A 15,893-nucleotide genomic window follows, 5' to 3' on the forward strand; every position below is an offset into this window, starting at 1 on the left:
ACAGATGTTGTTTATATTATATTATATTTTTAATTTTTTTTTATGATTACACTGAGAAACATATTTCCTCCTGACAACTAAATTTTAGTTATATACAATATTATCAAAAATATTCACAGGATAACCCATCTCATGAATGCTTCAAGCTGGCGAATATAAGAACTCTGAAATAAGTATCTAACCAGGGACACCACAAATGGTGGGCGCGATCTAGTGGCGAGCACCGAACTACTCTCGCTACTGCTGCCTAACACTATAACTTTTAAATCAATCATCATTAGGTTCAAATATATATTTATCAACCTCGAACAAATATATATATTTATTCTGAATGAATATATTTTTTTGTGCCCAAGTAATATTTATTAGAGTTAATATAATAATATTTTGCTTCAAATATTTGGATTTGTTGGCATTACAGAATAGTTTAGTTGTCCATAAAATAAATATTTTCTTAACTTTACTAAATAATTTTATTATCTTAGAGAGAAAAATATTAATGTCAACCAAATAGAGTCTATTAAATAATTTGTTAAAAATGACAATATAGATTATATTGACGTAATAAAATTTAGTTGTCCCAAATTCATTTTAGTTTAACAGGATTTAACAAAACCAATTTAATTGTCCAAAGAGAAATTTTTTCTCAGTGTATAAATGATGTTAAATTTAAAAAATAAAATTGAAAATTAAAAAAAAAAATGAAAAATTTGGAAAAAAATGGAATGAAGTTGAAAAAAACTATGATGAATTTTTCATATGATGATGTTCGAGCAAAGATTCCAATTTTGCTATCATATTTTAGAAAAATTCTACATGATTTATAGCCTAATATTATTTTATTTCATGTGATTTTACTGAAACGACCAGTGTTTTTATTTTTTGTTACAGGAATCAAGGCTTTCCTGGTCTTGGTTATTGACTTTATAGATTTATTCATCGTATTAATAAATACATGTGGACTAATATTGTTAGTACGCACTGTAATCTTTGCTCGAACATCATCATATGAAAAATTCATCATAATTTTTTTTCAGTTTCATTCCATTTTTTTCCAAATTTTTCCTTTTTTTTTTAATTTTCAACTTTCTTTTTCAAATTTAACATCATTTATATGAAGGTGAAAACATCACGAGATTGGGATTATTAGATCTTATTATCTATGATATAAAAACTTTTTAAAAAATTACTGTATACTTTACGTAAAAAAAAAAAAAAAATCTGGGCGTCGGTTGGCCCTGCGGGCCAGCCCCAAAACTTCCCGCTGTTCTCAAGCTCAAGGAGCTTGAAAACATCACTGTGAATATATTTTCGAGCTCTTCGAGCTCGAAAATGCTGTTACATGCAATATTTTATTATAAGCCTTTTAAGCTCTAATAAGTTACGTTTTATGCTAGAGTTTGAAATGTTAAGAATCGAAAATCATTAATGAAGAAGCGGCTTTTAAATTTTTATTATCGATTATGTTCTCTGAAATAAATGTATTGAGGCAGAAATCAATGTCAGTGATCAAAATCGTGATTTGAATAAGTTTTGACTTAGGTCAGAGCACTAATAGATAGAATATCCGAGAAAAACATTAACGACTGGTTTTTTTCAATTTTTTGCTGACGATATCTTTAAAACTAAGGAACAAGTTATATGACATTATCTGATAATCGAAAGAGACTATAAAGAGAAAGAGTTGGTATGATTTCAGACACATTTTAGCACATTATATTTTGATTTATCCGGAAAAAATAACATCTTATATTATTTTTGTAACTTTTCAGCGCCGATATCTTTTGAACTAATCAACCGATTTTGACATTTGAGGTGGCAATCGGCGCGTTTTCTTGAACTCTACAGCCGATTAGATTTTGAAATTGATCGGATGAGTCACTTCAAAGATAATCGAAAAAAAATGTTTTTTACCATTTCTTTCGCCATCGATATCTCTCGAACAAATTTACCGATTGAGATGGTTAAGGTGGCATTCGACGCGGCTTATAAAGTTCTAGAGCTGATTAGATTTTGAAATCAATCGTTCAAGTCGTTTCTTAGAAATCACTAAAAAACTAAAAAAAAAAATTTTTTTTTTTCATTAATTCGCCAATATCTTCGAGTCTACTTAATCAAATGATCTGAAATTTTCAGGAAAGTTGCGGGCCAACAAGCTCTTTCGATTGCCACCTCAACCATCCAAATCGAATCATTAGTTAAAAAGTTACAAAGAGTTTACACACACACACACACACACACACACACACACATACATACATACACTCGGGCATCATTCTGAAAATAGTCAGAATAGCTTCCTAGGACCTCAAAACGTCGACATCTGATGAAAACTCGACTTTCGAAAATCGGGGTGAAAACAATAACTTCCCAATTTTTCGAAAATCGTCGATTTTCTTAGCGGGAAGTTAAAAAAAAATAAAAAAAGTTATCACGTTTATTGGCATACTGGTAAAGTACTCGGAATTATTCATAACTTGCACATACATTTTTATATGACACTAAAGTTAGCTGAAGCTTAATAATTTTTGGATTTTTTTAAAAACGATAAATTATGAAAAAAAATTTCCATGTTCATATTTTTAATTATTTTATTTTGCAGTTGATGTTAAAAAAAAAAAGCCGAAAATTATTAATTGTCTACTAACTTCAGTCATATTTTTATCGCAATCATCAGTGAAAGACATCATTTTTTTTTAAATTAATTTATGTTAAAAATTTTGGATAAATTTTTCATAAAATTTTTTTTTTATTCTGAAAAAAAAGTTAAAATTAAAATATTTAATAATTAAATTTATGTCATATTTTTAACAATAATAATAATAAATAAAAAAAATTAAACAGAGGAAAATAAAATAATTAATAATAATGAAATAATTAAAAATTATCAATAGAACAAATTACACAGTGATAAATTTTTATTAAACTTGTAAAAGATACAAATAATTGATCATTACACATCATTACTATTATTTATAATAATAAGCTAGATGAAAAATACCTGACACATTTTTAAAAATTAACTACACATTAATTCTAAACATTTTGATATAAATTTCCATATAACTTATAATTCATATTATTTATTTGAACTTTCAAAAAGATATCTGTGCAAGTATAAATAATTATTTTTATCTTATTATCTATGATATAAAAACTTTTTAAAAAATTACTGTATACTTTACGTAAAAAAAAAAAAAAAAATAAAAAAAGTTATCACGTTTATTGGCATACTGGTAAAGTACTCGGCATTATTCATAACTTGCACATACATTTTTATATGACACTAAAGTTAGCTGACGTCTAATAAATTTTGGATTTTTTTAAAAACGATAAATTATGAAAAAAAATTTCCACGTTCATATTTTTAATTATTTTTTTTTGCAGTTGATTTGTTGAAAAAAAAAATCCGAAAATTGTTAATTGTCTACTAACTTCAGTCATATTTTTATCACATCTGTGAAAGACATCATTTTTTTTAAGGCTTTAAACATTTCACTTCTCCTTCATTTGAGCAAAAAAAAAAAGTAATAATTAATTAATAAACCAATAAAAAAAATGAATTCTTAAATTAATTAAAGTAAAAAAGTACAAAAATTTTAAATTGCATTAAAAAAAAAATAATAAAGTTCGTATTTTGATCATTAATTAGCTTCTATTAATTATCGAAGCCTCAAATTATAAATTTCCATTGAAAAATTTTAAATTTAATTATAAAAATTAAAGTAATTGCGTTAATGTCAACTTACAATTCATGACATTCTTATCTATTACGTACTAAAGACAATTAATTAATATTATAATTATTAATATTAATTAATCATAGACTAGGACTTAATTATTACTGATAACGATAACTAATAACTGAGCAAACTGATGAAATTTAAAAAAAAAAACTAGATGTCAATGAAATATTTGAATTTAAATTTGAATTTCCAGGTCCTAGTTATGATTAATTAATTAATGAGTAATCACTTAAATAAATGCAGTATTAAATGCAGCAGTTTCGTATATTAGGCACCGGTTGTTCGTATTAATTGTCATTGTCATTATTATTTTAATTAAACGGACTGAGATTATGAGCTACCAGTGGGATTTGAATCCGCGTTTTTAGCGGGAGTAAATTTTAGGAGACGCGTCAACATTGAAGTGATGCAAGGAATTTGTTTTTGCTGATGCATTGTCATGTTGTCTGGAGTGTTTGACTCAAAGTCCAGGGCAACGCGCTGAGATACGAAAGTCAGCAGAGTTAGAATGTCATATCGGGTTCCATTTTCGCGCAATTCGATACAGAGAGCTTGCATGAACCACGAGCCGCGTGTTGTGTTGCGCCATGAATAGAAACCTGGAAAAAAAAATGAGTATCAAGTAACTGATGGTGATAAATATGGACAAGATTTTTGCTTTAATTTTTCAATGAATTATTCAAATGTTTGATATTGCCGCGAAAATATTTGTTTTACCATAAAAGTTTTTTAACAAAAGTTGTAGGAAATTTAATTTTCTAAGATAAATCTCTCGTATGATTTTTTTAAACGACCAATATTTTCAGCGTAATTCCAAAATTAAGTTTTATAATGAGTGATTTAAATTTTTGATAATTACGAAAATCTTAATTTTGAAATTACGGCTTTTTTATTAGTCCTAAGAAAAAATTATAAGAGACATTTTTTTTATAACATTAAATTTCCTACAACTTTTGTTCAAAAAATTTTTTTATACGACCAATACTTTCACTGTAATTTCAAAATTAAGTTTTATAATGAGTAATTCAAATTTTGGATAATTACGAAAATCTTAATTTTGAATTTACGGTTTTTTTATTAGTCCTAAGAAAAAATTATAAGAGACATTTTTTCTATAAAATTAAATTTCCTACAACTTTTGTTCAAAAAATTTTTTTATACGACCAATATTTTCACTGTAATTTCAAAATTAAGTTTTATAATGAGTAATTCAAATTTTTGATAATTACGAAAAATTTAATTTTGAAATTACGGCTTTTTCTTTAGTCCTAAGAAAAAATTATAAGAGACATTTTTTTTATAAAATTAAATTTCCTACAACTTTTGTTCAAAAAATTTTTTTATACGACCAATATTTTCACCGTAATTCTAAAATTAAGTTTTAAAATGAGTGATTCAAATTTTTGATAAATACGAAAATCTTAATTTTGAAATTACGGCTTTTTTATCAGTCCTAAGAAAAAATTATAAGAGACATTTTTTTTATAAAATTAAATTTCCTACAACTTTTGTTCAAAAAATTTTTTTATACGACCAATAATTTCACCGTAATTTCAAAATTAAGTTTTATAATGAGTGATTGAAATTTTTGATAATTACGAAAATCTTAATTTTGAAATTACGGCTTTTTTTTTAGTCCTAAGAAAAAATTATAAGAGATATTTTTTTTACAAAATTAAATTTCCTACAACTTTCATTCAAAAAATTTTTTTATACGACCAATATTTTTACCGAAATATCAAAAATTTCACACCATTAATTATTGATTATTATTTTTAAATCAAAGCAAAAATCCTGGTCCTAGTGATAAATTATAAATAAATATAGAGAATTACCTGGTATAGTTGAGTAAGCGATCAGGAAATCAGCATGAGTGGGAATGCGAAAAGTAGCAGTGGGCTGACCGTCAGTTTCAGTTCTCTCTTTAACAGCAACTCCGCCGTCGAGTTTGTCACCCTGGCAGGCTTGGATGAAAAATAGCTTCGGTTTCCCTGACAAAGTTGGACACTTGTCGGATGTGAAGTACGACCAGATTGTCTCGGCTTTGTACGCTGTGTCGTGAGCGTAGAGCACACCCAGTTCTCCGTGGCTCAGGACGGCGACCAGCAGACAGTCATGTTGAGTGTGATCCGTGTTGGCGACTGAAATAATTTTTTTGTTATAATTTTAGCTGGGAAATGATGATTGGGACAGTGAGCTGCTATACCGGTTTCCAGCTGCTTGAGGATGTCGCGGTGGTTAAGATTGTGGTAGTGGAACACGTCAAATTGTAGAAGTTTTAAAGTTGATACCAAATTTTCACAATCGACATTGGTGCCGGTTCGTGCTTTCAAGTGACTTACGTTGAAAGTTTCATGGTTGAATATTATCGCAAAGCCACGTTTTGCATGGGACATGTTGTAGTGGCTTGCATATTTTTCAGTTGGTGCTGTTTGCAATGATGTTGGGTATGGGCTCACCGAATTTCTTAAATTTAAAAAAAAAACATTATTATTATTATTATTAATTTTATGATTGAATTCAAATGTTGTAATGGAAAGGAATTTATTTAAAAAAAAAATTATTATTATCGGGATGGCCACAAACTGGGAATGTCGGGAATCATCAAAGAATTTTACGCAGTTGGAAAATATCATAAAAATGTCACGATCCTGGAATTAGCAGACAATTAATAATTTCCCACAGATCAATTACAAAAAACTAAAAAACTTAAAATATGCACTCGTAGAAAATTGAACAAACTACAAGTGGATTTTTTTTTTAGTAATTTATCGTTTTGAGAAGAACCAAAAAATTATTAGACGTCGGCTAACTTCAGGATCATGAAAATGTCAAGGAATTTCGAAAAGTATCCGGAAATTTAATTGTGACACCAAAATTTTGGATAATAATAATACGAATAAAATTTTTGAATCAGGAAAAAATGGGAAAAATTTTACTGGAGAACCGGGAAGATGAGGGAATTTTGAATTCATTTTTTTGTGGCCACCCTGATTATTATTATTTGAGAATAATTAAAGGCACATCCGATCGCAATCGATAAAAAATTTATTTATTGGTAATAATTTTCGGATTTCATGCACCAGCATCCAGACCAAATCTACAATATTTAGAGTAATTAATATAAGAGATTGAGAAATCTAATTTCGAACGACTTGAGATGACGTAACTCTTAATTATTTTGAATCATTCAAAATTATCTGGATTATTTTGTTTTTCATAATTATCTGGATTATTTTGTTTTTCATAATTAATGTTTCTACTGTAATTATAAAGAACATAAATTTTTATTTGTAAATATTCTTACAATTTTTATATTGCAAAAAAAAAGATGCTGCTGCATGAAACCGATTTGAATCGGATGTGCCTTTAAGTATTTTTAAATTATTAGTACCGATCAAAATAAATATAATTGTTTTAACAGACATACATTTTGATGTGAATGTAACTGATAAGTAGGAAGTTTTTTAATTTTATGATAAATAAATGAACAAAAAAAAGGCGTATTGAGATCAATAAAAAATCAGTAAGCGCATTTTTTAAATTTTATTATTTAAATTCATTTAAAATTTATAAAATGTCCCATATCTGGTACATTCACTCATATTTTTAAACTGTCAGCAAAAAAAAAAAATTATTATCATTAATTATTAATTATAGATAATAATTATAGAAAAAAATTTTAATTATTGATTAATAAAAGACTTTTTTGAATAAAAATAAAATAAAAACTTACTTTCCATAACCAAATGCATCACCGACATCATTATTTTCATCATTAATTTTATCCTTGATGTTATTAAATTTATTGCTATCAATAATATCTCCACTGTCCATTTCAATTCCGTTCATTATAATTTTTTAATTGACAACTGAAATAATTAAACAATAAAATTTATAAAATTAAATTAAAGTAACAGATATACTGAATAATAAATTTAAAAGTATGTCGCATACGAGATAAGATTATTGACCACACAACAAAAAGACCAAATAAATGGATTCAATCGGAGTAAAAATCTATTTATGTTGATTGCGTGAATACCTCAGGTTTAGTCTCCGGATCTCTTGATCTTTTTTTTTTTATTTAAGCGAGATAAATATTTCCTTTTCGTTGTCTACTTTATTTTTTACTCTCAAGTACTTAGTATTTGTATATATACATATATATTGTGATTGTGATACTTGTTACAAACAATGAAAAAAAGCGTCTTGACTGACGTTTGCTGCAATGATTCATGTGTTTTTTTTTTATTTATTTTTACTTTCAGTCTGACATGAAGTTTGTCCATTTACGCAGTTGGTAATTCAGTCACAACATATCTTGTATTTTAAAATCAATATATATACTAAGTATACTTACATATATTTATTTAAAAATTTATGTATTTTAATTACTACGTAATTTTTTTCCTCCGTAATTCAAATATTTAATTTTTTAGTTTTAATTTATCATTAAAAATAAATTTTATTATTCAAATAAAAACCCGCGAAAACAGAAGTGCTGCCTCTGGCGGCATTGATTCAAATTGTTAGATATTATCTTTACAATTAATTACTAATTACTCATTACTAATTACTCAATTAATTACTCATAGAAATTTCATATTTTTAAAAATAAATAAACGTCAGTTCATTAATTAAATTTTTAAATTTTTTAATTAAAATTATTTTTATTATCGTAATTATCATAATTGCGCACTAATTACATTCTATAAAAATAAAAATAATTAATTTTTAATAAAAAAATAAATTAATTCCTCAAAAAAATTGATTTTTTAAATTTAAAAATTCAAATCGTGAAAAAATTCCCGCGCTTTTTTGTTAGATGTTATCTTTATAATTAATTACTAATTAATTATTACTAATTACTCGATTAATTACTTATAGAAATTTTATATTTTTAAAAACAAATAAACGTCAGTTCATTAATGAAATTTTTAAATTTTTTAATTAAAATTATTTTTATTATCGTAATTATCATAATTGCGCACTAATTACATTCTATAAAAATAAAAATAATTAATTTTTAATAAAAAAATAAATTAATTCCTCAAAAAAATTGATTTTTTAAATTTAAAAATTCAAATCGTGAAAAAATTCCCGCGCTTTTTTGTTAGATGTTATCTTTATAATTAATTACTAATTAATTATTACTAATTACTCGATTAATTACTTATAGAAATTTTATATTTTTAAAAACAAATAAACGTCAGTTCATTAATGAAATTTTTAAATTTTTTAATTAAAATTATTTTTACTATCGTAATTATCATAATCACGCACTAATTACATTCTATAAATTAAAAATAATTAATTTTCAATAAAAAAATAAATTCATTCCTCAAAAAAATGGATTTTTTAAATTTAAAAATTCAAATCGTAAAAAAATTCCCGCGCTTTTTTATTTTTTAAATGTCACTGTACTGAGCGTATATCTCTCAAATATACGGATGTTTACACATGTGTGATGTAAAAAAAAATGCTTACGTTGACATTTGACACTGTTTTTGTTTTATCAACACGTAATGAAAATATCAATTGGATAAATTGATAACAAGTATCCAGATATTATGTAAATAAATGAAATAACAAAATTTTATTTTACTTTATCTAAAATAAGGTTATAATTAAGTGATTTAACACAGTAATAATAAACAATGTCACGTAATGACAATAAAAAATCAAATGTATTATTGCCGGTAATTGTTACTGCATTTGCGATACCTCTGTCAATGTTATTATGGATAATAAACGTCATATATTCAATTATTTCACCCTCCGAGCATCAGACTGAAGGTAAAAAAATTTTTCAAAATTTTAAATTTAATACTTTTATGTAAAAATTATCTGCTGTCAGTTTTAAATTTAAAAATAATTTTTTATTTGACAGATCACGCGGCGAGTTCGCCCTGGAGATGGTTGTCAGCGATAGTGATTCCTATATTATTTTCCCTATGGGGTCTGAAGAGACGAAGTCTAGATCTAAGTGGAGCAGTACTGGGTCTGTTCGTTGGTTTTGTCCTGACGATAACGAACTACGCGCACTTGGCGGATCTCATGTGTTTTTTTGTCACCTCGTCTCTGGCGACAAAGTTCCGGATGGATAAGAAACGAAAACTTGAAGTTGATTTCAAAGAAGGAGGACAGAGAAACTGGATCCAGGTCCTGTGCAATGGTGGCATGGCATTGCAGCTCGCGTTGCTGTATTTGCTGGATGTCGGTTGCGGGGAGAGACCCATTGATTTTGATAAAGACTATCGTAGCTCCTGGTTATCGATTGGTATTTTAGGTATGAATTGTATATTTATTTTAATTTAGTGATGATATTTATTTATTAATTTATTTGTTTGTTTAGGAGCATTTTCATGTTGTAATGGCGATACTTGGGCTTCGGAATTTGGTACAGCGATTGGTAATTCGGATCCATTTTTAATAACGACCAGAAAAAAAGTTCCACGTGGTAATTTTATTAATTGATTAATTTTAGATGACACTGAAGCTAGCAGACGTCTAATAATTTTTTGATTTTTTTTTTTAGACAATAAACCATAAAAAAAAAATATTTGAAAAAATTACACCTGTAGTTTTTTAAATTTTCTACATGTGCATTTTTTTATTTTTTTTTTTTTTTGTAATTGATTTTTGAAAAAGAAAATTTCAAAAATTTTTAAATGTCTGCTAACTTCAGGATCATTAATTTTAATTGTAATTTTTGATTAATTGCTCAGTAATTATTTTCAAAATTTCATTTTATGGTAAAAAATTCGCAGACTAGATTTTTAATTTCCCGCTGAAAATTTTAAATTTTCAAAAAAGGGAAAATTACTAGTTTTGGTCTGGATTTTGAAAATTGAGTTTTTGAACTTTTCTAGACAGGCATCTGTGTGTGTGCATGTGCGTGTGCGTATGTGTGTGTGTTGCTTCATTCGTAAATCACTTGACCGATTTATTTCGAAATTTAATTAAATCTAAGCCTGAAAAAATTCTTTCGATCGCAGCAAAGTCGTCGATTTTTTTCCAAAGCGAAATGTAAATTTTTTTTAAGTTCTCTGAGTTCAAAAGCATGATCTTGAAATTAACCGACAATTAACAAATTTCGGATTTTTTTTTCACACATCAATTAAAAAAAAAAAAACTAAAATTATACACATGTAAAAAATTAAAAAAACTATAAGTGCAATTTTTTATAATATTTTTTTTTATAGTTCATCGTTCTAAAAAAAAATCCAAAAATTGCTAGACGTCGGCTAACTTCAGGATCATCAAAGTTTGACATTTAAATTTTATAGAAAATCTTGAAAACTATTGACCCTATGGGTCAAATCCAAAACTTCCCTGTTTTTGAACATGATACTGAAGTTAGCAGACGTCTGACAGTTTTTGAATTTTTTTAAAAACGATTAACTATAAAAAAAAATATTTTGAAAAATTGCAGCTGTAGTCTATAAAATTTTCTACATGTGTATATTTTTAGTTTTTTTTTTTGTAATTTATTTGTTGAAAAAAAAAATCCGAAAATTTGTAACTGTCTGCTAACTTTAGGATCGTCATAAACTTTGACTTTGGCAATGAGGATTATTAATAATAATTAATTTAAATAATTTAAGGAACTAATGGAGGAGTATCACTGATTGGTCTCTTAATGTCATTACTTGGAGGATTATTAGTCGGTTTGTTTCATTATTTAGCTGTACTGTATACAGTTGATTCAGCAGTGCTAGAAAATTCAGCGGCACAATGGCCGATTATTTTGATCGCCGGTCTCGGAGGTTTACTTGGCAGCATTCTCGATTCTATTTTGGGTGCGACGTTACAATACTCAGGTAAGAAGGGTTCTGTAACAATTAAACCGAAGACAGTTCAACCGAACGACAGTTCAACCTAGCGACATTTCAACTGAAAATAACCTGGACCCTCTTATTTAGGTGCCTTCTTATCACACGGAAAAAAATAAATAGTAAATGAACATGATGAAATCATGTTGCATCTACATGATTTTTCATGTTTCGGCTACATGACAATCATGTTACGGTGGCATGAGAAAAATAATGTGGCAGCAACATGATTTGTCATGTAGCCTTAATAGCATAAAATTAAGCTGCAACAACTAAATAAATATTTATCCTTCAGAAAAATTATTTATTATCAAGCAACTAGATTTTTATGATTTATAATATTGCAGATGAAAATTAGAGTAAATTATCAAATTAAATCATTTGTAAATGATATTTTTGCTTAAGGGGTTAGGAGTAGTCAGGATTTTTAAAAAATCGATGTTTTGCTTGATTGTTGCTTGATAATAAATAATTTTTCTGAAGCATAAATATTTAGTTGTTGCAGCTTAATTTTATGCTATTAAAGGCTACATGAAAATCATGTTGCTGCAACATGATCTCATCATGTTTACACAGAAAAAAAGAATTTCTTGGCGCAAGAAATATTTTGTATGATGAATTGAAGACAAAAATTTTTCTTGACTCAAGAATTTTTTTCTCGCCTGAAAAATTTTTTTCTTGTTCCGAGAAAATTTTTTCTTACCGCAAAAAAAGTTTTGTTTTCACTTTATGATACAAAAAATTTCTTGGGTCAAGTAAAAATTTTCTTAGAACAAGAAAAAATTTTTTGCGCCAAGAAATCATTTTTTTCTGTGTATTTACCAAGACTGCATCATGTTACATTTACTATTTATTTTTTTCCGTGCAGGGATTTTTTTTCGGTTGAAATTTCGTTCGTTTGAAGTGTCGTCGGTTGAACTGTCTTCCGTTTAATAGTCGCGGTACTAGTAAAAAGATTATACATTTAATAAATTATTGCTGTCATGTATTATTATTATTATTGTTATTTTATTTGTTTAGGAGTAAATGAGTCGGGTAAAATTGTTGAGCGACCTGGTAAAGGAGTAAAACACATTTGCGGTCGGCAGATACTTGATAATCACAGCGTCAATCTTTTATCTAGTATTGGAATCGCACTCACACTTCCGAGGATCGCTAATTTTATTTGGCCGTTTATTAATTAGTACTGAAAAATTACAGTCAAGGCCGTGAAGTTTGATTCCGTTGTCTCGGCATTCGATAAGTCGGAATTTCAAGAAAATTTCTGAGAACTAACTCCCGGTTAATGGAATTAGAGTGTAATTAATAATTATTGTTAATTACTAATTGATATTACAACAATTTAATACTCGGAAATAATTAACTCAGTTGAAAATAATATTTTTTGTACGTCAGTAAAATACTTTAGCTGTATATATTTTTCAAATGCAATAAAAAATAATTTTTCTGAATGATATATATTTATATGTTTGTAATTAATTGTTAATTAGTTGTTTATATTTATTTTTTTATTTTAATTACAATATATTATATATTTTACAGTAACATTTATATATATATTTATATATACATACAGAGATATGTATTTAAAATATTATTATTTAGTTTAAGTACATAAGTTTATAAAGGAAATAATTTTATAACTAATGGCTCGTTGTTTATTATAAAATTCAAATTAATAATAAATTTTTAAATCATTAATGAGTTAAGGAAACAATTAAAAAATTTTAAATTTTGGTGTCTTGTAATTGAGCTAATTTATAAAAATTATAATTATAATTGTAATTAAGAAAATTAATATTAATAATTTAAGCGATTGAAAAATTACTATTTTATTTTATATATGATCAGATATGGTCTTATACGATCATATATGAGGTCTTGTGACCAGTCATGATTGCAGATGATTTGTATTTATGATTATCTGATCATATCTGATCATAGTTATGACTATCTGATCGTATATGATCATATATATTAATATCTGATTTTAAAAAGTTGACCGTTTCAGGAAAAAATACTCAGATATGGACACGTGTCATATATAATCATATATACCAATATCTGATTATACATGATCATATATGTCAATATCTGATCATGCATGATCATAAAAGTCTGACTAATTCGGACAAAATATTCACATATGATCTTATATGTCCACAAGTCATATATGATCATATATATTTATATCTGATCATAAAAGTCTGGCTACTTTGGAAAATATACTCAGATATGGTCATATATTACCACATATAATCATATATATCAATATTTGATCATATTTATTAATATCTAAACATATATGATCATAAAAGTCTGGCTAATTTAGAAAAAATACTCAGATATGGTCATATATTATCACATATAATCATATATATCAATATCTGATCATAGATATATCAATATCTGATTATATATGATCATAAAAGTCTGGCTTAAAATTTTCAGATAAGGTTTTATATGGTCACATGCCATTTATGATATTTATCAATATCTGATCATACATGATCATATACATCAATATCTGATCACATATGATCATGTATATCAATATCTGATCACATATGATCATATATATCAATATCTGATCACATATGATCATATATATCAATATCTGATCACATATGATCATATACATCAATATCTGATGACATATGATCATATATATCAATATCTAATGACATATGATCATGTATATCAATATCTGATCACATATGATCATATATATCAATATCTGATCACATATGATCATGTATATCAATATCTGATGACATATGATCATGTATATCAATATCTGATCACATATGTCAATATCTGATAAAATTCTGGTCAATTTGGAAAGAAATACTCAGGTATGGTCATGTAAGTCCATTTTTCATATATGATCATATACTAAAATTTTTTCCTGGTCTACAAGATTTTCATTGTTTCCCAAATTTACTCTCCATTCAAAATGAAAAAAACTTGTTATAATTTTCGACCAATAAAATTAGTGATAAATTTTTAATTAGGCCATAAAAATATGAAAATTAAAAAAATAATTATCATCTAATTAAATATCCTATAGATCGTTGTTTAACATTTAGCAATAAAGCGTATATATATTTCAGCAATTTATACAAAATTTACAATTAAAAAAATAAAATACGCATATTATAATAATTATTATTAAATATAACAATTAAAACTTCAATAATTAACTAATAATAATAATAATAATAATAATAGTAGTCCTTCAGGAAGACATTAAGTAATAATTAATAATAACCAACATACTTATGATACATAAAATTACAAATACAAAAACAATCATCGATTACTTATTAACACTTAATATAAATATGATTAAATTATAATCCAATCAACATTGAGTTTGATATTGTTTGAGGTCATAAGTTGAATCGTTGTGTTTGATAATAATCTCTTGTTCATCGACATCATTATCACGAGGATCCTTGTTGTCATGAAGATGATGTTGCTGATGATTGTGATTATTGATAACGAGCTTCTCAAGCTTTTCCTCCATAGGTAATTCTGTCTGGTAGTCACACCTTCTCCTCTCCCGCCACCGGACCTGCGGTCGAGCGGACAAACTGAAACAATCAACATCCCACAATGGACTCGACTCGATTGTTGCCATTGGCATGATACGGACACTTTTATTTAACCTACTGCTCATTTTATTAAACGTCAATATTTACTTCATAATCAATCGATACATTGCAATTGTAGTTTCGCGACTCATTATTTATACATTTTCTCCCGGCCCACAGGCCTGAGGTATTTCTTCTTTACTTCAATGCTTGTTAGTTCTATTCCGCATCACGCCATTGGCCAATTATTTATTATAACGTTTTTTTCAAGCTTGTAACTGTGAAACGTAATCGGAATTTACTTTCGCTTCAAACTCTGCTGAAGACTTGGATTTTTATATTTTGGGAAAAGTTACAGTCGAATTTTAGTATCGATTTTTATTAATTGAGCTTTGATACGCCTCTAGGAAGGATTCTATGGAAGATAATTTAAAAAATCTTGAGTTTTAGAAAAATATTTTGAAAAAATTTTTTTTTGGGTACTGTCTAATTTAACCCATTTTTTTTTTACAAGTAGAGTTTATTATAAATAAACGATTTTTCGTCACCCTAGTAGATCCGAATTACGGTAAATTATCTATTTTACTGCAACATACCGAAATTTACTGCAAATTTGCCGTATTTTACGGTAATTTACAGTAAATTGAGCCAGCTCACGGTAAGTTACCGCAATTTGCGGGAAAATTCGGCAATTTACGGTAGAAGACAGAAAA

General features: G+C 26.7%; 3 protein-coding genes across 8 annotated transcripts in view; 1 reads left to right on the forward strand and 2 right to left on the reverse strand.

Moving 5' to 3' along the window:
* Positions 1-3,112: 3,112 nt before the first annotated feature.
* LOC130674720 (caspase-1-like) lies at positions 3,113-7,973 on the reverse strand. 2 transcript variants are annotated; one of them, XM_057480133.1, is made up of 5 exons: positions 7,792-7,973; positions 7,483-7,618; positions 5,953-6,212; positions 5,582-5,887; positions 3,113-4,345 (listed from the first exon to the last, which is right to left on the reverse strand). In XM_057480133.1, exons 2-5 carry the CDS (start codon positions 7,596-7,598, stop codon positions 4,077-4,079), a joined length of 951 nt encoding a protein of 316 aa, XP_057336116.1. In that variant the 5' UTR covers positions 7,599-7,618; positions 7,792-7,973; the 3' UTR covers positions 3,113-4,076. The 2 variants fall into 2 exon arrangements, with proteins under 2 accessions (XP_057336116.1, XP_057336115.1); XM_057480132.1 differs by having other exon boundaries at positions 7,704-7,973.
* Positions 7,974-9,161: 1,188 nt separating this feature from the next.
* On the forward strand, positions 9,162-13,020 carry LOC130675137 (transmembrane protein 19). The gene is made up of 5 exons (XM_057480643.1): positions 9,162-9,545; positions 9,640-10,038; positions 10,105-10,209; positions 11,357-11,572; positions 12,605-13,020. Exons 1-5 carry the CDS (start codon positions 9,407-9,409, stop codon positions 12,766-12,768), a joined length of 1,023 nt encoding a protein of 340 aa, XP_057336626.1. The 5' UTR covers positions 9,162-9,406; the 3' UTR covers positions 12,769-13,020.
* Positions 13,021-13,212: 192 nt separating this feature from the next.
* The window catches only part of LOC130675136 (calcitonin gene-related peptide type 1 receptor-like), a 222,135-nt gene continuing 219,454 nt past the window's right edge, over positions 13,213-15,893 (reverse strand). For 4 of the 5 annotated variants that reach the window (XM_057480641.1, XM_057480638.1, XM_057480640.1 and 1 more), the window contains one exon: positions 13,213-15,161. In XM_057480641.1, the coding sequence (XP_057336624.1) occupies positions 14,949-15,161 (213 nt within the window). In that variant the 3' untranslated portion in view covers positions 13,213-14,948. Of the gene's footprint in view, positions 15,181-15,893 lie in introns of all 5 variants that reach the window. The other variant, XM_057480642.1, reaches the window with a different exon arrangement.

The sequence above is a fragment of the Microplitis mediator genome, chromosome 9 (genome assembly GCF_029852145.1).
Source record: "Microplitis mediator isolate UGA2020A chromosome 9, iyMicMedi2.1, whole genome shotgun sequence".
Lineage (NCBI taxonomy): Eukaryota > Metazoa > Arthropoda > Insecta > Hymenoptera > Braconidae > Microplitis > Microplitis mediator.

Coding starts and splice junctions, on each gene's coding strand:
- LOC130674720 (XM_057480133.1), bottom strand. CDS start 7,598: ATGAACGGAATTGAAATGGACAGTGGAGATATTATTGATAGCAATAAA. Junction 6,213..7,482: donor GATGCATTTGGTTATGGAAA/GTAAGTTTTTAT, acceptor TTTAAATTTAAG/AAATTCGGTGAGCCCATACC. Junction 5,888..5,952: donor CCTCAAGCAGCTGGAAACCG/GTATAGCAGCTC, acceptor AAATTATTTCAG/TCGCCAACACGGATCACACT.
- LOC130675137 (XM_057480643.1), top strand. CDS start 9,407: ATGTCACGTAATGACAATAAAAAATCAAATGTATTATTGCCGGTAATT. Junction 10,039..10,104: donor GTTATCGATTGGTATTTTAG/GTATGAATTGTA, acceptor TTGTTTGTTTAG/GAGCATTTTCATGTTGTAAT. Junction 11,573..12,604: donor TGCGACGTTACAATACTCAG/GTAAGAAGGGTT, acceptor TTATTTGTTTAG/GAGTAAATGAGTCGGGTAAA.